The sequence below is a fragment of the Solanum dulcamara genome, chromosome 6, assembly GCF_947179165.1.
Source record: "Solanum dulcamara chromosome 6, daSolDulc1.2, whole genome shotgun sequence".
In the NCBI taxonomy this organism is placed as follows: domain Eukaryota; kingdom Viridiplantae; phylum Streptophyta; class Magnoliopsida; order Solanales; family Solanaceae; genus Solanum; species Solanum dulcamara.
The window spans coordinates 34,871,593-34,894,607 of NC_077242.1; the positions used below are offsets into that span (position 1 = coordinate 34,871,593).

Below are 23,015 nucleotides of genomic sequence, written 5' to 3' on the forward strand. Positions count from 1 at the left end.
CCTCACTGTTGGTTATGTTTTTTTATTTTCTTATATTGCTTTTCTTTGTTTTAGCTATTTTTAACTTCATATTTTTCTTGTTGGAATGAATTAAAATTCGTCAATTAAAAAATCTCCTCATCGATTTTCAAGGTCTCCCCATTTTAAAAAGACGAAAACTTTATTTTAAGTTTACATTATACATTATATTTTGCAAGTTAAAAAGTGGCTAATTTGAATGAAATTCAAATAATATTTTTGATTCATTATTATGTATATTGTCGACGTTAGGCAAATATTAAGTCATTTCTCATATTATTGTTTTGCCTTATTTTTTGTGTATATCATGTTTATTATACTTACACATTTTTTATCTCCTCCTCAATTCAAAAAAATTGAATTCAGTCGGGACCCACAATTGTGGATTCTGAAGAGTGCTAATATCTTCTCTTCAGAATAACTTGAATCCTTACCTAGATTCTATTAATTTTGTAGACTTTTTTTTGTTAAAAAATTAATTTGTTTCATAATTATTCTCAAAATTAAGTGGCGACTCCCTTGAAATTAAAATTTTTCTTTAAATTATTTATTTTAAACTATTTAATTTATTTTTTTACGAGTTACCACGACATTGCTTCTTATTTACAAAAATAGGGATGTCAACAATCGATTCTATACAAAATTAATAAAAGAAAAATATCTATGAATTTTCGTCTAGAGGTCAGTAAATTCCGACTTTAAGAGGTCGATATAAAAATTTGAAGCCACAAAATTTGGCTTAAAAATTGGATCGAGGTTGATATGACATTTTGATTAAGGTTCTTTTTGATCTACGATTTGAGGTCAAGTTTGTGTAATAATCGGCATTTGGAGGTTTGTTTTGCCTTTTTTAGTAGTGTTATCTCCATTTAGGGTCTGTTTGGAAAGCCATCTGGTAATTGGAATTGGTGTAATTACTAAGGTAATAATTACCAGGATAGTAATTACACAATCTAGTAATTACTCTAACTTGTTTGTTTGTCACAATGTAATTACAAGTGTATTGTTTGATTGCACAAGTGTAATTACATGATTATATTAGATTTTAGAAATAAAAGTTAATTATCTACAATTAAAAATTTATATTAGACAAATAAGAGTATTTATAAATAACATTAAATTAAATATTTAAGATATATATTGTCTTTTGAAAATATATTAATTAGTAAGCGTATGTTCTTAACTAATATTATAAAAAATTAATATATATTTTTCAAATTAATATATTTTAATTAAATTAATCATAAAAGCTAAAAATACAAGATTTATACGAACATCATGAAATTCATGTTTGACAAATATATTAAATATTATAAATATAATATAATAGTAAAGTTATTAAAATAATTGACAAAAAGATAATCTATCAATTCTAATTAAAAAATAAACGGTTTATAATATGAAATATCAAATCAATACTACTAAAGAAATGAAACTAAAATATAACATAAGTTCTAAATTCAAAATAAAAATTTAACATAATACTCTTATGTCAAATTTCAATATAACGTACATAAATATGTTTTAAAAGAAAAAAGTGTATGTTTATAACTTTATTCAAAAATGAATTCAACTTTAATTTAAAATTTAAAAATACTAATAAAATCATGCTAATTAAAAAAAATAAACATAGAATAAATAAATAAATAAAAAATATGAAATATTGCATGGAATCACATGAAGTAAAGGTTGAGAATGAGAAAAAAATAGAAAATAAATATTATAAAATAATATATATATATATATATATATATATTTATTTATTTAGAATAATAAAAATAAAAAGAATTTAAAATAATAGAAATAAAAAATTGATTAAAAAGAAAAAAAGAAAAATTGAAATAAAAGAAAGAAATTCAAAAGTAATTAGCTTGTAATTATCCCATATAATTACTAGCAATCCACAATCCTCTCCCCCCTTCCCCCCTCCTCCTGAATTGGAGAGTGTAATTACACCCTGTCAATTAAACTCAATTACATGTTGACCAAGTAATTACCTGGTCAACCAAACAGGTCAGATAGTGTAATTACACCAATTACACCAAATCCAATTACCAGGGTGACTTTTCAAACAGACCCTTAAAGTTTTACTGGCCACCTTAAAAAGGTTTCAAAACTTGACTTCGAAAATCGAGTTTTGCAAAATTGTTATTTGTTAGAAATTGGTGTTGTTGCAAACGATTTAAAATATCATTTGGAATTTATTTGTCAATTTTTGAGGTAGTTTGGCGAAGATTAAAATTAATTTTGGCTTAAATTTCAAATTGAAACTCAAAGAGCAAGAAGACCAATAACTATTTGTTATTTGTATGTTTAATGTATCGGTTGACATATACATGACACACAAAAATACATACAACATAATTGTATAGTTTTTGTATGCCAATTGTATGTTTACCAACTGAAAAAAATATGCCCAAAGAAAGAAAAGATAGGCTTTACATACTTATGCCAAAACACGCCAAAAGAAGGAAACGTTATCTTTACATACTTACGCCAAAACATGCCAAAAGAAAGAATAGCTTTACATACCTCTTACGGACTTCTCTTAATCACATTCTTGTCGTCGTCCTCCAAACCTATTTAACATGGAATCAATACGAATATCAACCCCCTTAGACTTTTCCAGCATCTTATATTACCTACGAGTATTCACAACATTCATTTCCCCGCTCGCCTTCTGGACTAGTTCCTTAACTAGTTAAGGTGTTAACGGAAATCGGGCAGCACCTCCCCTATAACATGCCCTATCCGAATTTACAATTAAATCCCTAAGAAATACAGCCAACTAATAACAACAACCTGCAGCATATATACAAGAAATTCACTTCAACATTACATAATACAAACTCCAAGCGACTCGCTCAACGCTACGATACCAAAATAGGGTTTTTAGTTTCTAGTTCATAAAACCTTTACCCGTACGAAGAGGAGGGTCGTGTGGCTTCAACCAGCAGCTTCCCCACCTATTTTAGAAGACTTTTAGGCCCTGCAACACATCACCACGCACCTGCATCCACACACCACAAGCACAACACCTTGCTTCGACTACAATTTAACTATATCAACTCCAATTTGGTTTGTTTCGAACGTCAAGCATATTTATGGAATTTACCTATTTACAGACACTTGCACAACGTCTAATACACTTCATAACCACACCATAAACTTCAAATTGAAAGGAAAACCCTTACCTTAACCTAAACTCGTCAAACTCGCCAAAATTATCAAAACGTGAATTCTGGATAGCCTACTGTCTTGTATTGTTGGTTAGTTTCGAAGGGGTAATTGAGGTAAACAAGATTTGTGTCCTGAATGAAAGTTATAGGCATGTGTCTTAGGATCGCATACAATTTCGAATTACCCATACAATAATTTTGTACAAAACGATATGCCTAAAATACCAACAACAGTCCTTGTAGAATTTCTAAAACGAAATCTGGGCAGCAGCTCCCCCATGCTTCACTACCATTTTTCGAGCAGATAAAAGCAAAACTGGGTTTTAGAGGCTAAATGAAAGTTATATCCCTATGAAATAGCTTTCCAAAACATCTTGAATCAATTGAAACTAATCCTTACACAAGGAGTTATACTCATTTTACTAACAGTTGTATCAATAAAAAACGGGTCTGTTAACAAGAACAAAAACCTCCTCTTTTCCCTAACGATAAATTTTATGTTGTTAAACACCATCATATCACTGTAGGATACCTTAAATAATTAATTCACGGAAAGAAATCAGGGAACTTACCTTTTTGAAGCAAACCCGTAGGTCTCCTTTCTTGCTCCCTCACATTTTTCTCTCAAATTTTCCAAGTGAATATGGCTGAATATGTAATGGATTAGTCATTACTTATATATATATAACCCTTTTGGAAGGTGACACGTGTCATTCTCTAAGGGTGACACGTGTCACAACTTTAGGCAGCCATGTCACCTCATGCAACCAATCACATACTGCCACGTGGCGATGTGGTACCCACCTCAAGTAGGTGTGTCACCTACTTGGTCCAAGTAGGTGCATCACCTACTTAGTCAAAGTAGGTGCATCACCTGCTTGCTTCCGAGTAGGTGCTACGCCTCCTTCCGCCTCTCCCGTGGGTTCGTAATCTCATCTTACTTTAGGAGCCTATGTAATTCTTGCTACGTAAGCTCAACATGTACTCGAGTGTCTTAGTTATGTAAGTCGTCCAAGTTGGTAGCTTACGTAGGTAAGTCGAGTCCTACGACTTGTTATTTTGGCCTCCAACTTGTTTCAAATCCTTATAGACCTATTTCCAACCTTCACTCTTATGGGGCGCCACGTCCTCCCTTCCTTAGAGTTATTTAATCATGTTATAGATAATCTGGGTCACAAGACAACTTTCAAGAAGCTTAAGAAGACGTTCCGAAGCATAAAGGTACGGGGTATAACAATATAATACACTCTCTCTATTCTCTATATTTTTTTTGAAAAAACTTTACTACATGGATAAAATATTTCACTTTGACAAAAATTAAATAAACTATTAATATTAGTTAAAACTTGAAAACTAACGTATTTCTATCTCAAAAAAAATAATATTTTTAAAAAATATTTAATAAAAAAATAAAATTTAAAATATTTTTCTCACCCACTCCCCCCCCACAATCCCTCGTCCTTTTTTTTTATATTTATTTAATAAATTATTTTAAAAAAATCATACTTCACCCCCTCTCCTTCCTAAAATAAAATATTTATTTTTATTTTTTTAAAAAAATAAAATTATATTTACCCCCATCAAACCCTCCGCTCTTGATATACATATACATATATTTATTTATTTATTATATTTTTCTCGTTTTATGTTAGTTATGTACATATATTTTTAGAAAAAAAATATTTTTTACTGCATACCGAATATAACATAGATAAAAAATTATTTTAAGAAAAATCTTGCGGAAAGTGAAAAATACTTTTCTAAAATTATATTTATATATCTAACACAAAACGAGGAAAATAAGATTTGAAAAAGGAGGGGGGGAGGGGGGAGATTAAATAAGAATTTTATTTAAAAGCCTTTATAAAATAAAATTAAAAAACAACAATAAGCTAAAAATTGAGGTGGGAAGGAAGGGTATGGTGAGAGAAAATGGTGGAGTAGGGTAAAAAAAATATTTTATGTTTTATTTTATAATTTTTTGGTGGAAGAGAGGATAATAATACTGTAATATTTAATTTTAACTAATTCTAATAATTTATTTAATTTTTGTCAATGTGAAATATTTTGTCAATATGAAGTGTGATGTAACAAATTTTTTAAAATAAAACAGAGAGTGTAATACACACACCATAATAATGAGAATGGAATAAAAGAGAAATGTGTATTTTTCAAATTAATAAATGATAATTTAGGTACGAGTCTCATACTTACAATAGTTTAAATATGAAACTCAAAAAAAGAAAATAATTTAAGTATGTTTTTGATACTTATCTCTAGAATCTTATTTCAAATGCCACGTCTGGGTATATGTGGATGTTCATGAGATCGGGCAAGGCAAAACTCTTTGTTAACACAAAAAGTAGCACTCTTATACACCAAGAAGAAAAATGCAAGACAGCTGAAGGAAGAAGAGACCCAGGGTACAGAGCATCCCAATAATAATAATTATTACACAGTTGTCCTAAAAAGAATGCCTGATACCTTCATTTTTACAATTCACATAGGCCAAATTCGTGTACATCCAATATCATCCACCGAGACCATCATGCCATGCGTAGCTGATTTCTTTTTTAAGCATTTAATAGATAAAGCAATGCACCAATCCCAATTGGATATGTGCGTTCTTTATGATCAATTTTGAAGCTGGAGTGATATAAGTTAGCTGTGTCATAGTTCAGGGCTTCCTATCTTTCAAACCACCATAACCAATTGAGGTTAGCATCTAAGTCCACTCTATGTGCTACCTGTGCTAGATAATATGATGAATGCACAAACTACAGAGAGTGAGAACACGGAGATCCAAGTATTCTCAGTGTACATCTCCATGGCATCTGTGAATGAAAAACGTGTCCGGCTTTCAGCCCAGTTACGGAGTCGATCTGCCTCTGCAGCATACAGTGCTCTTCCCTGAACATGTATAAATAATTAGGAACTTATTAAAAACCATAACAGTGATTTACAAATCAAAAAACTAAAACTGACGCATAACACTTAAAACTGACGCTTGTTCAAGGATGAACACTGAGGACTGGAACATATTGGCAGATGAATTGAGTAAATATTATCCAATTATTTCCTACTATGGTAATACTTGCTTTTATCGATAGGTAATACTGACAAACATAACACAAACAAATAATTACAGATGTACTCCATGAGATATTAGTACACAAGCTTAACTATACCATATTGACAGAGAAAATCATAAAGCATCATAGTGTGGCAACACAGAAAACCCCACATGCATCTGTTACATGTAGTAGGTTACCTGATCATCAAACCATCGTCCCCGTCTCAACCATGCGGTTACTAAGGCAATTAAGATCCTTGGTGGAGTCAAATAATTGATGGCTCTTCCACTTCCTTTTACAACCCGCATCCTTGGCACTAGTGTTCTAGCAACCGTCTCTGGATGTTCGCAAATGATGTTAAACATCTGCCTATTTTGGATAGTTGATCCACTGCAGGAGAGGCTCATCCTTAGTAAACCGAACCATAAAATATTTTGATATGGTACAAATGAAATCCAAAAGAAAAGTATACTCTTAAAGTTCTAAAAAGTTCAAATAATTGCCTGAAAAAGCAGGAAGAGAAAAGCCCAACACTTCCTGTTTTGAAACAAAGAAAACCTAATCATGTAGATGAGTATCATTATTAACCTTCTCCTGTAGGTACATGTGGTAAAATTAGCCTAGGAAAACATAATCTGCCCATGTTTGGATGGGTTATTGACTCGGCCATTTATTAGCTCAGCCAATCCATTTCAACCCAATTTCTATTGGCCTAATATGTATCACAAATTGATTCTTGAGAAATCTTGTCAAAATATTTTCAAAAAGATGTTCTTTTTTAATTTAATATGTTATGTATAGCCATAATAAATGAAAAAATAGTTTTATTAAGTACTAAAAAAATTATAAAAGAAGTAAAGCAATCAAAACTTGGTAAGAATTGGATTGGCTGGGTACCCATATTTTAACCCATTTCAGTCCAATCCATTCCAGGTAACTTTTTGGGTGGGCCAATAACCCACCCATTTATTAACTCAGCTCATTTTGACCCGCCCAAATTCAACCCAACCCACTTATTTGTCACCTCTACTTGTAGCCATTGGAGATCGAGTATAAAAGGGAGATCACTAAATTAGGCTCCAGTTTCACCATGGTGGAAGGGTTAGAAAAGGTGGTCACAATCGATTACTAGAACAAAGAAGTTGAAAATTTTCATCTATCCTTAAACACCAGAAAAGAGCATCATCTCAGAGGTCAGAATCTCTGGTTTAATATTTCAGTAGTCTTTATGTACCACTGAATGGTCTGGATAACTAGTCCTCCTTGGTGGCACTACCAGAAAGAATAGGATACCAAACCAGACAGAGTTATCCTTCTCCAGCAATACATTGTTCATGAAACCAATTCAAAAGACATTAAGTGCTAAGATTTGATGATCCTATTCACATATGACATACCTCAGCAATAGGTCGGTTAGGACCATGCCTGGAGAAGCCGTATGCACTCCAACTTTTGACCGCTTGCACTCCTTCAGTAGGGATGATTGAAGCTGCCTGAGACCGCATTTTGTTGACCCATAGCTGCATAACAGTAAAGATGATAACACAGATATCAGTATCCATCAGAGAAGTATTACATGAATTACATGGTAAAGATCTGCTATTAACAATAGATAACCTAGTATTCCAACCACAACAATCAACTTACACAGCTGTTAGAGGGGTGCTAGATCCTCCAGAACCTGCACCATCCATGTTAAAGACATGTCCACCTTTGCTTTGGGTTTTCATGATTTGGATGGCTTCTTTAGTACATAGTATAGAACCAATCAGGTTTGTGGATACAATCTGTATAAAATGATTTTGGTGAGCAACCGGCCACAAATACTTACTAGAACATTAGGTGACCCACCATGCAAGTACAGAGCAGATAGTTCATTACATGCACATAAAGTGTTAAACTTGAACATTCAACAAGCATGAACTCATGCGATGCATGACCAGATGGGAGAAATTGTCGAGGAGTAGTTATCATTAAAAAGAAGACATGGGGATATATTGATGGATAATTCCAGGAAAACGAATAGTTAAAAGGAGTGACCTATGTTTGTAATGAGTGACCTGGTATATAAAGTATACAAAGTATATTATATGTGTTTGGGGGGGGGGGGAGAGAATAATTTGATATCAAAGTTTTGAGAGAGAATAACAAAAGAAGCTCTGACTTGTCAATTTAATATACCCTACACAAATGCCGACCTACCACCCACCCCGATCCATCTGCTATGATATATGCAACCTTGGAAACATTTTTTTTGCTAGAGTTTGGAAATGGAAGAAGTTGTAGAGCATCAACATAAATATATGAATATTGTCAACAACATGCATACCTCTTGAATATCATTGTCGGTAAACTGCAGCAAGGGTCGAAAGCCTTTGTTTGTCCCAGCGTTGTTTACCTATATATATGTCAATGTTTAAAAGCATGAAAACTGAACAACAAACCAGGTAAGGGCTCGTTTTTTCCTCACAAGTCCTCTGGATGTGGATGATTATATTTTGTACTCACTGTCTTTTGCTATCGAGAAACAAAAATGTAAACAAAAGAAAATTACTCACCCAAATGTCAATGTAACCAAGTTCATCTGCAGAAAACTTGCCCAGGTTTCTAACATCAACAGGTTCAGAGACGTCACAAGCCATACCAACCACTTTTGCATGTGCCAACTTTTTTCTAGCAGAGCCAGTGGCAGCATTCACAGCTTGCTTCAGATTTTCCTCAAGCTCCTCGATAGTCAAACGGACAGATACAGGGCTGTCTTCAGGAATCATGCATTAACAAGAGATCCTAAACTACAAGGACACAAAATAAATGTATTCAATAATCTAAGGAATTACCTGCGAGAGGTAACAATGACACGGTCTCCAGAAAGTAAAAATTCGCGCGCAAGAGCTTTTCCTAGTCCCCTTGTACTGTACCAAACAATAATTAAAAGGTAATCACATTAAAACACCATCTTCAGTCCAAATTGAAAAACCTAGAATTTCTCTCTTTTTGTTGTAAAATTCACGAGGAGAAATGAAAAACACTTATCCGGAAGAGAGAATTTCCATGATGAAAAGGGAAATTAGTTGAATGAGACTTAAATTTGAGAGTTAAGAAGAATCATATTCAAATATGAAAATGCATTTTCAACATACAAATTGTTAGAGATGAGGGAGATGAGTTGCACTTTCTACAGTCCGGTAGCAAGTCTAAGAGCCTGTTTGGATTGGCTTAAAAGTTGGTCAAATCAACTTTTAAGTCATTTTTAGCTTATAAGAGTGTTTGACAAATTTAAAAATGACTTAAAATATGTTAAAATTAACTTAAAATAAGTTAAAAATAAAAAATAAGACACTCCCTACTTTTTATTTTTTAAAATATAAGTCATTCAAGTTTTGACTTTTTATTTTTTGACTTAAAAGCTACTTTTTTCTAGTCAATCCAAACGGGCTCAAATAGTGCCGTTTATAATTTAACACAATTTTGAAATGACATGCTGATGATTAATAAAGACGCATGCATACAATTTTAGCAACTGTGCTATACAATCAAGTTGTCTTTAGTGCAAAATGAAGCTATGACTTTGAATAATAGTAAAGTGTTATACCTTCCCGTTATAACAACATTACGGGGGCCAGCTCGAGCAACTTCATCCAAAACCAAATTGGATCCTATCATAGTCCCAATAATAATTCCTCCAAGCCAGCTATACCATATCAATTCATTCATCTGGCTATCTCCACCTGTAACATTTACAATTAGAGTAAGCCCTCATACAGTTATATCTATGATGGATGTAATCAATGCCTTAAACTTTGACAAGTTCAACTACAATTTGGTCCAATGACAAAGCATGAATTTGCTAACCTGACAACTGAAACCCAACGAACATGACAACACCTGTGCTCATCATTGTTATGATATATCTTCCAACATATAAAGCCAACTGCAAAAATCAGACAGAGTCGAAATCAAGGCATGATAGGAAAATAAAGCTTCCATTAAAAACAAACCTTAAAAGATTGGAATACGTACAAACTTGTGCCATTCTTATGAATCATGATGTTGGCGAAAGGAAAATTAAAAAGCATTCAATAAGTGTCACATTTGTCTAACGTATATCCATTAATAACCGTCCAAGTAATAAGACAAGTGAAACAATCACAAGTATTAAAATGCTGTTTAACCCTTAAACCATGATTTTCTGATCTTTGGCGATTCTTACTACGTGTTTGAACACGATTATCAAAGAAACGATTACCATAACCTATATTACCAATAACCTCATAGAAATGAACTCAAAAAAAGTAAAAGTAAGCAAATTAAATGGAACATACCAAGAATAATCTCTCCTCCAACTTCTCCATAGCTTCTCTACGCTTATTTTCAGTTCTCAAACTAGGCTTTGAACAACTCCATACAGCAGACCTAATAGCTCCAACTAATTTGTTCACGGATTTACTTCCCTTCACATAATCACCCGGGCCCACATCCTCAGACTTAAAGCTCCTGCAAGGTTGTACAACAATTCTACGTCGGAGACCCTTCACAATCAAAGGGTCAAATCGCCGGAGAACATTCCCGGTTTGTAGTGGGTGGCGGTGGTAGTGGTGGTGGCAGTTTAGCGTTGACACGTGTACCTTCGCCACCATGTCCATTAATTATAGGATAAAATATGAAATTTGGTGCACGTTTCCTTTCTCTTTGCTTACGACTTCCAAAGTTTTGTATGATTTTATTTTATTATAAAATAAATATCCAATTCTTTTGGGGATCTGGATTTGGATTGTGTGACGTGAAATTTTCTGGGATCTAGTAAAAATATCTGAGGAGTTTGGAATTTGAATTTAAAGATCAAAACCAAAGCAAAAACAAGTGTGATGACCACACGTTAAAGCTACTCTTTATCTACACGTTTGAACTGCTACGTGCCATTGTGGGTCTGTATGTGACGTGTCTCCTTCACCATCGAGGTTACATTTGAAAGATTATCTCGTTGCGGGTTGGCTGCCCACAAAAAGAAATCGTATAATATTCTTTCATTCACATATTAATGGTTATTTTATTTAAAAAAATATCTTTTAATAAACCTATTAACAGTATGGAACATCTTATAATTCTTCTAGTACTATTATCCGTAAGAATAATAAAGTTGAAAATAATCAAATCCTTAATTCCATTATGTTTAAGAATTTGTTAAAAAATCATATACGCAAATGAAACGTGACGGAATAGAACTATAAAAAAAAATTATTAAACTATATTACTCTATTCGTTCGCTCTTACATTTGTTAAATACAAAATTTTAAATAAAAAACGTAAAAGAAAATTAATATAAAAAGTAAATTGTAGACGATAAAACTCGAGTCGAGAAAATAAAGTCAGGACAGGAAAATATCGCAACAATTGTATTTATTTGATTTTAACAATGAGTGTTACAATCTCTACAAATCCGCTAATTCGGCTTTTCGAATATAAATTGAAGGGCTTGTAAACTTGATCTTGACTTGTTCTTGGACTTGATGGATTTGATCTTGACTTGTACTTGAATTCAAAGGCTTTTGGACTTGATCCTTGAATCTGGTGGTCTTGATCTTGAGTTGTGGATTTGATGAACTTGATATGGACTTAAACTTGAACTCGATCTTGACTTGTACTTGAATTCAAGGGGTTTTAAGCTTGTTCTTGAATATGGTGGTGTTGATCCTGAGTTGTTCTTGAGCTTGAATACTTGATTATTTGAATTCTTGATTTTATAGCTTGTAGACAAATTTACGGCGTTTAATCCACGAGCTCTCTCTGACTTTTTGTTAGAATTCTGGTGTGATTTCTGAATTATGAGGACCCCTATTTATAGTGGTAGAATAAAGGAGTTATGATGAGAACAAGCTTCCCTTCGGCGAATCAGATTTAAATAAAATGGTGGAGGAGTGGTGATAAAAACAGGTTTACTTCAGTCAATTAGATTTAAGTGACATGGCATAATCCTATTGGCTTCTTTGTTTGACTTAGCATAACATGTCGTTTGACACGTGACACCAAATTGAGCCTTTAAAATGAGATTAAATTGGTCATAGCAAAGTACTCTCATCATTTGTAGCTCAAATCAACGGACTAGCCCAATAAAATTAGACTGTAATTAAATTTATATTTATTGAACTAATAATTAACCCAGTTAATTAATCCAAAATATTTATTTGGACTAATATATATTTAATTTAGTATAATTCAAATCATTTTATAAATTTATATTTAATAAATTTTAAATGATTACAAATGCCCCTGCTTCAATGTAAGACCCCGAAAGTTGAAAGGTCAAAATAAGAGAAAAATATTGCAGAAAGTTGCTACTGCCACTTTGTAACATCCCGAAATATTCTTTCTTAGACGTGTCCTAAAAGTCTAGAGTAAAAATTAAATTAAAATTTTTGCTTCACGTGACTTTCCACGGAAGCTATCCACCACCCATAGACAGTTCCACAGGCCGTAGAAACTTCGTGGAATCCAGCCTTGACTTCTTTTCTTTAAGGGTGAAGTCTACAGACCAGTCTACGGCCCGTAGAAGGTTCTACGGTTCGTAGAAGGTCCCGTAGATCACTGCCCTGAAGGTCCTTCCCCAAGGTACTTTCACGAGGAGGGTCTATGACCCATATGAGGGTCTCGTATACCCAACCTCACAGCCCTACCCCAGTAGCTTTCCACGATCCCTTTTGACGAGTCGTGGAAGGGTCTATGACCTATAGGTGGATTCGTAGACCCAAACCTTGGTTGATCCCCAGAACTTCTACGAGCAGAGTCTTACAACCCTTGGTGGGTCTACGACTCGTAAAAGGGGTCCATTGACCCAACCCTGAAAATTTCTAATAAGCTCCAAAATTAAGCCTAGCTTCTACGAAAGTCCTCCTACGATTCGTTGAAGCTTTTGCGGATCTTAGGAGGTTCCCGTAGACGGCTTCACACAGTTTTTAATGAAGGGTAATTTTATTTTTTCCACCCTTTTGCAATCCAAGCCATGACATTTTGGAACTAATTTAACTCCCTTATCTATACTATTCAGCCCTCTTCTATCATAATTTCTTTCAAGACTTAGAGCGAGGTTTCAGGAGGAGAAAAGGTAGGGTTTCAAGAGCATTCATCAAGTTTTTCAAGGTTCTTCAAGAATATAATTCTTCCAGGTACGTAAGTCTTATCATAACGTTGGATTAAGTTCGTCCACGTGTCCTACATCTTCATTTAGTCGAGTTGAGTTTGAGTTTGAGTTTTGAATCTCGATAAATTGAATTCTTGAGTTATCTATATAAATTCCTTTGAGTTCTTGTATATATTTAAATATACGTTGATGAGTTTCATGAGTTGATTCCTTGAGATTAACGTTCTTGTCTACTTTCACACAAACCCTTATTGAGTTTTTGCATTAAATATTTTATGCATTGATTGAGCTTAAAGGATGATATATTTTCATCTTTAAATGAGAAAGAGTTTGAACATGAGTTGAGTTTGAGAAGTCTCTTAATTATTATTTCGAGCATGAGTTCGAGAAGTCTCTTAAGTATTATTTTGAGTAGGAATATTTTGAGTATAAATGAGTTGAGCATTAATATGTTTAAGACATCTATTTTAAGATTGAGTTAAGAAGTTAAATTATGTTTTTTTAAATGCATTCATTGAGTTGAGATTATATCTATTTTTAAAGATATGAGATGTGTTGAGAAGAGTTAAGTTTGAGCTAAGTCCAAAAGAAACTAAGTGAGTTAATTGAGTAAAAATACACTCACTTGATGTATATGAGCATAATAAATTATTTTGAGAGTAGTATTGAGCACCGATTTGGGTAAGATTAGAGGCAACTCAAACCCCATAAACTTCATAGCCAGCGTAGGATAGGATCGTGTCGTTCATTCGTGCGACTCCTCATTGTCCCAAAAGAGAATTTTTATTGGATCTAAAGATGAGTTTGCGTCTCTTACCCTGGCAAGGTGTTGGATGGTTGTGGCAACAACAGAAGTTCATTATATCATCACTAGCATAAGTGATGGTTGTCGGTTAAAGAAACTCTCCAAGAGTAAAATATTATGTTTTTATATACTAAGTTGCATTCAAGTATCCATATATTTTAAAGCATTGTTTTACATATATTTCATACTTTGTTGAGTTGAGTCATATGAGTTGAGTATCTTTGAGTAAGTTTCCTTTCAACTATTTTACGTACTGTACATTCCATGTACTGACTCCAGTTAGTACTATATTATTTTAAGATGCAGATACAGGTGATAGAGATCCTCAACAGGCACATCGTTGAAGATCAGATTTTCATCCAGCATTTGGTGAGACCTCTTTACATTCAGAGGCTCTCTTGAGTGTTTATCTTTCAGTTTTTATTTACCCATAGAGTCAACTTTAGAGGCTTCATGGACTAGTCACTGACAAAGTTTATTCAGTTATTTTCAGAGTTCATATTTTTAAAATATTGAGTTATATTCTATATATGTATTTGAGTATTGAGATCTTATTTCGAGAAGTTAAGTTTGCATATACTATTTGTGCCCATCTAAAATTCTTTTCATGAGTCAAGTCTTCCACTTAGAGAGTCAGCCAGGTCAAGGATTCACTTGGGACCAGCAAGGGTCTTCGAATGCTGGCCACGTCCACCTCAGGACGTGACAAGCTTGGTATCAGAGCCAGAGTTCAAGTATCCTAGGGTGTCTATGAAGTCATGTTTAGTAGATTTTTGCTTATGGGTGTGTTGTACACCACACTTATAATCAGGAGGCTACAGGGCATTTAAGAAAAGTTTTTCTTTTAAATTCTAGATCATACAATAGAGTTGTCCCCTAAGAAATTTATTCAGGTTCGTGTGTTTCTCATATCTATTCAACTACTCCTCATACTCAAATAGGTTAAAAAAGTAAAGCTCATATCCTTATTGGTGAGTTACTTTCAGATAAAGTATTTAGAAGTTAAAGAGGCTACACAAGGCTTGAGAGCAGACGATTAGTGTGCTTAAGTCTATTGATTCAAAAGAATGTACTTTTATTTATATGAATCGTGCGTTTGAGCTAGAGCAGGATATATTCCAGAACCTCTTCTCTAAACCCTGCTTCAGATGCTATCCTTAAGAGGAAAGTTATGTCGCTTAATGCTTAATGTTACCACCTGAGAGAATGTGATTTGAGGCATTTTAAGCTATAATTAGTAGGATGATCCAGAGCTAGAAAGATGGAGTTAGAGGAGTGGAAATCAGATAGTGAGAGTGGTGGTTGATTAAGGCATATAACTAGAGTTATGTACCTATAAGGTAAGTAATGGGGTTATAAGTCAAGTCCCTTTAGTTTTGACTAAGTAATAAGTATCGTCTAGCTTGATGATAGAAGGTAGAAGAAGAGTTTTTAGTAGGATGAGTTAGAGTACACTCGAACCAAGACAGGAGTTTTATGTTGAGGTGTCATTGTGTTTGTAAATACCAAGTATAGGTGTTCACTAGAAGGGCAGAGTAGTCATGATTTGATAGAACTAAGCTAGGCTTATGGTTTTATAGGGAGAGCCCCAGGATGTTCATAGAGTTATGAGCCTAACTAGGAAAGGAGGTATAATGAGTGGTGGATAGTACTTAGGTTGTGAAAGTCAAGTTGATGATAGATTAAAATTAGCCAGACTAGAAGATAAAGATTGAGTACTTGTCATGATGTCTTAGTAGGAGAGTGTTTCTTAAGTTCACCTAATAGTTGTAATTAAGAATAGTATATGAGAAGTGTGTGATATACGTGTTAATACTAGACCCTAAGTTTGAATTTGAGATGAGTGTTATGAAGAAAGAGGGGATAACATTATGAGTGTGAGACTGTTAGCTTGGAGATATTCTTTAGTAGGCTTGAATAGCGTATACAAGAGATTAAGATGTTAGCTTGAAATAATGTGAGTGGTACAATTATGGTATTATGACCTGTAGATGAGAGCAGTGAAGTGGGGCTGAATCATTAGATAAGCAAGAGCATTAAGAGGTGTACCGAAGATCGTACATAGTTAGATCAGGATTCTAATTAAGTCTATGATTTTCTATGCATGCCTAGATAATATATGTGAGTTGTCAACGTGGAGTAGGCTGATGTAAGTATTCTTTATTACCCTTAAGAGTTTGGTCGAATAGGTTATATATAGACTATGGTGAGCCTCTTAGATATAGTTCAAGTGTCCTCTAGTAAAGTAGATATGAACTTAGAAAATCAGTGTTAGCGGGCTAAGGAGGCGAAGTCAGACTATTAAGAGTTTAGTAATGTGGCTTCATAAGGTGATGTGGGTAATGATTATAGAAAAACCTCTATAGATGCAGGATGAAGTTTGGAGAAGCGTCTCATAAAGAAACCATAGAAAAATCTTAGTACCTGCACTCAGAGAGTTCTGTAGGCATGAGATTGACCTTTTTATGAGTGTTAGAGTACAAAAAATGTAGCCTAGTTTAGAAAATGTGGAATAGGTCCATAGCCTTAGAGTATCGGCTTTAGAACTAAGGCGGAGATGATGAGTGAGGAACCAAGTCAAGTGATGAGAATCAGATAGTGATGTATTTAGAAAAGAAGTTTTGGTGACATATCAGTCCATCCCTAATCTAGGTCATTCCTCAAATCTCAATTGTTATAGCACCCTATTGATGTCCCTCATATCAGTAGTATGTCCATGACCTGTGCTCATACACTTTAGATAGATTCATATTTACGTTCAGTTCCCCAAACAAGAGACAAGAATCAAGCCTAGTGATCTCAAATCTTACTCTATAAGGTTTTGATTATTAGTCTCAGAATATGAATCTACTCATATAATCACTTAGGTTTCATAGTATGTTCAATCTCGAGGATTCTTCATTTACCCTCAGTGGCTCGTGAAGTAATGTTAGGTCATGAATGTTCTCAAATGAGAAATTTTGGATGAATCGTACTTATGATGATTTTTTCTAAGCCCTTCCGAGTGATCGTTTCATTTTAGTCTTGTTAGCGATGTTGATGATAGTAGTTGAGTTATGGCAGATGGGAGAGAGTGAGTGTTCCTTATTGTGAGAACTGTGGTGTACTTATTCCATTTAAGGTTATAAATGTAGAGGAGGAACAAGATGAGATTTTGTCAAGGGCAACAAATAGGTTAGAGTATAATTGGTGTACCTCTTAGTAGAAAATTATGAAATTGCGGGTGTAGAGATGCGAAAGGTTGACATAAAAATTCTTAACAGATGTTCACTTTAAAGAAGCTATAAAGTGACTAAAATACTAGGACTGAATGAGTGGTTGTCATTACGTGAGTGATTGCACAAATCTATTGATGTCCTCTTGTTAAGGGTTTCAAGTAAGTGTATTAGAATAGTTATAGTACTAGGCTTGAATGTGGTATTGATGGCATGTGGATGAATGCACGATGCATTAGGTGCTTCTTGAATTGGACTCGAGGTTGGTTGAATGTGATGGTAAGGAGTAGTACTCTGTTGCATCCAGATGCACATGCAAGTGTACGTGGTCTCCCAAGTAATATAGTAGCTCTTTCGAGCCGGATATCGAATTCACAGGGACTTTATGAAGACCCTGATTCTTTTTTAATGGACTACACCAATTATGTATTTTATAAGAAATTGAGATAATGCTATCACTAAATCCTGCTATAAGAAAGATTATTACTACTATAATTAATGCACTGGTTACACAAAAAATCAGATTATAAAAAGTCTAGGGTTGTAGCATAAATGAAGTCAAGCATAATATTCTTAATTTTTAGTCTCCGATAAGTTATTTAACTACTGATTTATAGGATTGCTAATACAATCATGGTCTTTCGACCTCTAATTGCCAATCTTTATTGACAGCCTAACCACATCGTTGAGCATGGATAGACATGAATCAATAAAAATGCATTAATCTATCTCCTATTTATTAACCAAATGCGGTACACAGGTATGTGTCACTGGCATCCTGTATACGAATCACCCTAAGTTACCCTAGCATGAACATGTTCCCTACATTCTTTGTTCTATATCCTTGTCATATTCCGAATTCAAGGTAGACAACCCATATACTCTAATGATGGTCAAACATTAAAATAGTTAAAGCAAAAATGGAGGAGTAATTATAACTAACAACTCATCATCGACCAAAAAGAAAATCATATTACGACATCACTTTGTAGCTACAACCCCAAAATAAGAGCACTTATCCACTCATGTTCAATGAAAACACCAATACAATAGTATCTACAAAAGAAAAGAGGAGAAAAAAAAACCTAAGGTGCGTGTATTCTCGTCTCAGTCAAAAGCTGTGTGAACCCCTTCCCAAAAGTCCCAGAGTTCTATTTATAGGGTTTTTAAAATAACCCTCTAATCCTAGTTTGACCCAAACTTGAATTAAAATTTTAGAACTTCGAGGCTGCATTGGCGCGGCACGCCAGGGTCGCGCTAGAAAATCCCTTTAGTAGTTTCACCCCTGGTGCGGCGCGCCAGTAGTGCACCAAGAATGCCTCTCAGTTTTTTACCCTCTGGCGCGGTGCACCAGCAGTGCATCCAAGATACTCCTCTGTAGTTTTTGCCCTGGCCCGGCGCGCTAGTAGTGCGCTAGGTATGCTTGTCCCTTTTGTCGCTCGCTGCTTCTCCCATTCAGCTTGCACTTCTTTTCATTGATTTCTTTCAAAAACTGACTTGTATCCAAGAATCTTGAAATGACTACACACATACCTTAGTGCACACGTGTTCTTCATTCTATCTAAAATATGCAATTATGTTTCTAAAATATTCTCAAAACAACTATTAAATATGGGTAAACAAGGCATATGGGAAAATAAATATGCCTAAGATCACCACCTTACACTTAGATTTTCTTTCATCCTTGAATAAAGACCTGACTTATGCATGGACAATGACACAACATGTATATAAGGTAATTCGACTTGACTACACAATGGGAATCTTACTAAGCATGTTCTCATTTCATATACCCACATGACTAGTTCAACACCTCCTAACCTCAAGGACTGACTTTGTAACACAGTAAACTCATATACATCATTCAGTTAGCAACCATATAAGTTATCAATCCTTTCACTTGGATACGTGCCTGTAACACCCCCTAAAAATGTTGTATATGGTGTTTTAATTCTCGGCAAAAATGATACTGCTTCCGTATTTTGGGTATACCTTTTCATAGGATGGTTTAAATTAGGTGATTCAAATTTATGAATAGCTCCAACGTTATTACCTACAACTTTTGTAAGGACAATAACTTAATATTCGAAGGCTAAGTAGGTCAAATAAATTAATCTTTGCAAGACCTGGTGTTGTGACAAAATAGAGTATTTGTAGAAGAAAAATCATATCTCACTGTACGATACTCCAAATCAGTTGATTCTTAAATGAAATTAAAGAAAATGTCTAAAACTATAATTCTTACGAAGACACTAAATCCTAATTAAGAAGTTATCATGTTCAAACATAGCTCCAAATAAAGGTATTCCGTAAAAAGAAGATTCATCTCACCAATCATGGAAGATCTAGATCCATTTGACATCACCCATGATTTCAATAGTCCTCCATTTGACATCACCCATTAAATCACAATCCTTCATTAAATTTTTAGATTTTTCTTTATAATTATTTTAATTATTATTAGGTCCCTCTTTCACACCTATAAATACCCATCATATTTCATTATTTTGTTCATCAAGCTTTCTCATGCAACCCTTCTCTCTATGCACTTCTTTATTCATTCTCAAAATATTATTTTAGGTTTTAGTAGTGTAGAAATACTATTCTGGTGATTCATATACTCCGGATAGTACACAAAACGCTTCGGTGAAAAGAAAAGGGATTCAAGTGTGTTCATTAAGTCCTATGATTCTGAGTAAAGCTTCAGATCTAAGGTATGTGGGCATTGATTCATGGATCCTTTCATCCATGAAGCCCAATTGAATGATAAAAGTCTTCTATTTAATTCAAGTATGACACTTTATGGGTTTTTATATCACGATTCCTAATGCATAGATTATTAAGTATTTGAAGTTTAAATACCTATCTTATATTAGCGTATGTAAGGGCTCAATGAGAATATTCCTTCCACTCTAATGCCTAAAATATTTTGATTATATGATAAATTATGTTTATTTTCTTTAAGCTTTACTCTAAGTTATGTGTGTGTTTATCCACGGGTTCTTCCACCCATGTAGTCCAAATTTGTTTCAACAAAATCTCTTAATTTCAAATAAGATTTTCTTATGGGTAATTCTTATTTCTACTTAATAGCTTGAATCATGGTTAAACTAATTATTATTGGTCTATTTTGATGCAAAATAATTTTATATGTATGAAATGATGGTTTTCAAATATTTTCTCTATTTATCTCTTTAAAGGTTCTTGAAATTCATGGTGGGTTGTTTAAAGCATGATTTTTTTGGATGAATTTCAAAGTATTTATACATAATTTCATTTACATACATATTTAAAATTTGAAGTGATTTGAACCCACCTAGTTTTACTATATTTTCAATGAAGTTTGACTTGAAAGCTTTAACTCAAAATAAATATTTATGAAAGCAATGTCTATGATCAAAAGGGAGTCTTAAACTAGTCATTTCATTTTATTTCATACCATGCTTTACATCATCCAAGTGTGCAGCCTAGTCAGACACCTAAGCTCTTGTATTCGTAAGCCTAGTCAGCCTAGTCATTTTATACCATGCTTTACATCATCCAAATGTGCAACCTAGTCAGACACCTAAAGATTACCAACTATACAAGCATATGAATTTAATATTAAGCATGCATTGCTTGAGTTGAATACAAGAACTTAGGTGTCTTAAACTAGTCATTTCATTTCATTTCATACCATGCTTTATATCATCCAAGTGTGCAGCCTAGTTAGACACCATATCTACAAAAAGACACAATGACGACGAATACTCTTAAGACGGTCGTCATCCATCTATCATAGAGCAACGTTACTAAACTAAGACAAACTTAGACCTATGACATTTTTTTTTGTACGGTTCAAATGGAACTATCCTTGGCTAAAGAACTGAAAACAACTTCTAAGGAACCCAAAATAAATATGCACTAAACAAAATCTATACAACAATACAATTAGAATTCCAACTCCCAACCCACACTTAAACAAAGCACTATCCCCAGTGCACAATTCAATTCATAGTCTAAGAGTGAAAAAAGGAATTCCCTGAACAGCTAGTCGTCATCGCCGCCATCAGTAGGGGCAGTGTCATCCACCACCATAAGAGCAGTTGTAGCAATATCATATGGCTCCTCATCTTCATCATCACCGCCCATCTTATCAACCTTTGAGCTCATTATTATCCATGGGCTCCTAAAAGGATGGGCCCATTTGGTACATATATATGGCACTATCTGTAAGAGGATAGCAATCAACTAATTTAGCCATCTCTTCATCCATCATCGGATGACCACCATTACGCAATTGCAACTCAGCCATACCAAAAATTCTCCCCATCTAGCTATCATTACGTGCTTGCTGGTCGACAGTCGATAATACAAGCCCATGAGCTGTGTCTTGAGCCTTAGTCTCAATCACATCTACCCTATTACATACCAAGTATGTAACCCTTGGTGCGCACAAATCATGAACCTCCTCCCAACTTCCTCAGACCGCAAGAGATGGGTAATTATATTGTCATAGAAAAAATGCAACCTCTTGTTATTGCGGAACTTCATCATGTTATGGCGTAGCACAGACCCAAAATTCACTTGCAACTATTTTATCTAGCAAAAAACTAAAACAACCCTGTTCTTTGTCACATCAAACATGTATTTACCAAGAAAGATACACTACAAACTATTTTCAACCACACCCGAGCCTCACTATTGAGATGTGCATATTACAGTGTAAAGTGCCTTCTGGTGTCTTTTGCCCTATCCCACCATGTAATAGAATTAACACCGCACAAGGTGTGATGAATGTCTTTATATGGGGGTTATTCTTTTATATCTAAACACTCGGAATAGTCACAATGGGTAATCCCTAAGAATTCATTCAAAACTCGAGTGGTAAAACATGTAGTCTTACCCCTAACTTCCACCCTATTTCTACTAGACTATTCAGTATTCCAATTCACATAAAATTCATGTACAAGAGTCAAATTGCACTTACCTTGGTCCTCAAATATGTATTGAAGACCCAAATTGTACACCATCTCATGAATTCGAGGAAATTCTGCCTGCAGCCTACGCTTATTGACATACTCATCTTCCATATAGTTTGCCTCTTTTTGGGACTCAAACCAATCTAACCCATGTTGCTCTACCGCTTGCTTGCCGAACCGATGCGGTGGTAGTCTTGAACATGTTGGTTTCACCGATGAAGACACCCTACTTTTTCAAGACCTTTTGTGACCCACTCCTCCTTCTACTTGCTTTCCTTTAGATGCCATTAGAGAAGATGAAGGAAGAGTTTATAGAGAGAGAAAATCAAATTTAGACAATGGTGGGGTTTTGAGAATGGTGGGTGGCTAGACAAGGAAGACAAAGTGGTGTTTTGGAGTTTTAGTAGTTGTGTAGGATAATGTAGGTTGTGAAGAAGGGTCTATATTAGAGAAATTAAAGTGGGGATATGAAGGGGAAAGGTTGTAGGAAAGTGGGGGTAGGGTAGTGGAAGAATTTAGGTGGAGATAATGGGGGTAGTGGGAGGTTTTTTTTTTTTTAAACTTTCTTTTCTGATTTTACACCTGAACCCGACACTAGCATGTTAGTGGCGTAGTGCGCTAGTGTCGC

General features: G+C 34.3%; 1 protein-coding gene across 1 annotated transcript; it reads right to left on the reverse strand.

The window, feature by feature from the left end:
• Positions 1-5,525: 5,525 nt before the first annotated feature.
• On the reverse strand, positions 5,526-11,132 carry LOC129893457 (probable chlorophyll(ide) b reductase NYC1, chloroplastic). The gene is made up of 10 exons (XM_055968993.1): positions 10,594-11,132; positions 10,124-10,202; positions 9,864-9,999; positions 9,109-9,183; positions 8,830-9,025; positions 8,601-8,669; positions 7,919-8,058; positions 7,669-7,791; positions 6,469-6,661; positions 5,526-6,107 (listed from the first exon to the last, which is right to left on the reverse strand). Exons 1-10 carry the CDS (start codon positions 10,912-10,914, stop codon positions 5,934-5,936), a joined length of 1,506 nt encoding a protein of 501 aa, XP_055824968.1. The 5' UTR covers positions 10,915-11,132; the 3' UTR covers positions 5,526-5,933.
• Positions 11,133-23,015: the final 11,883 nt, after the last annotated feature.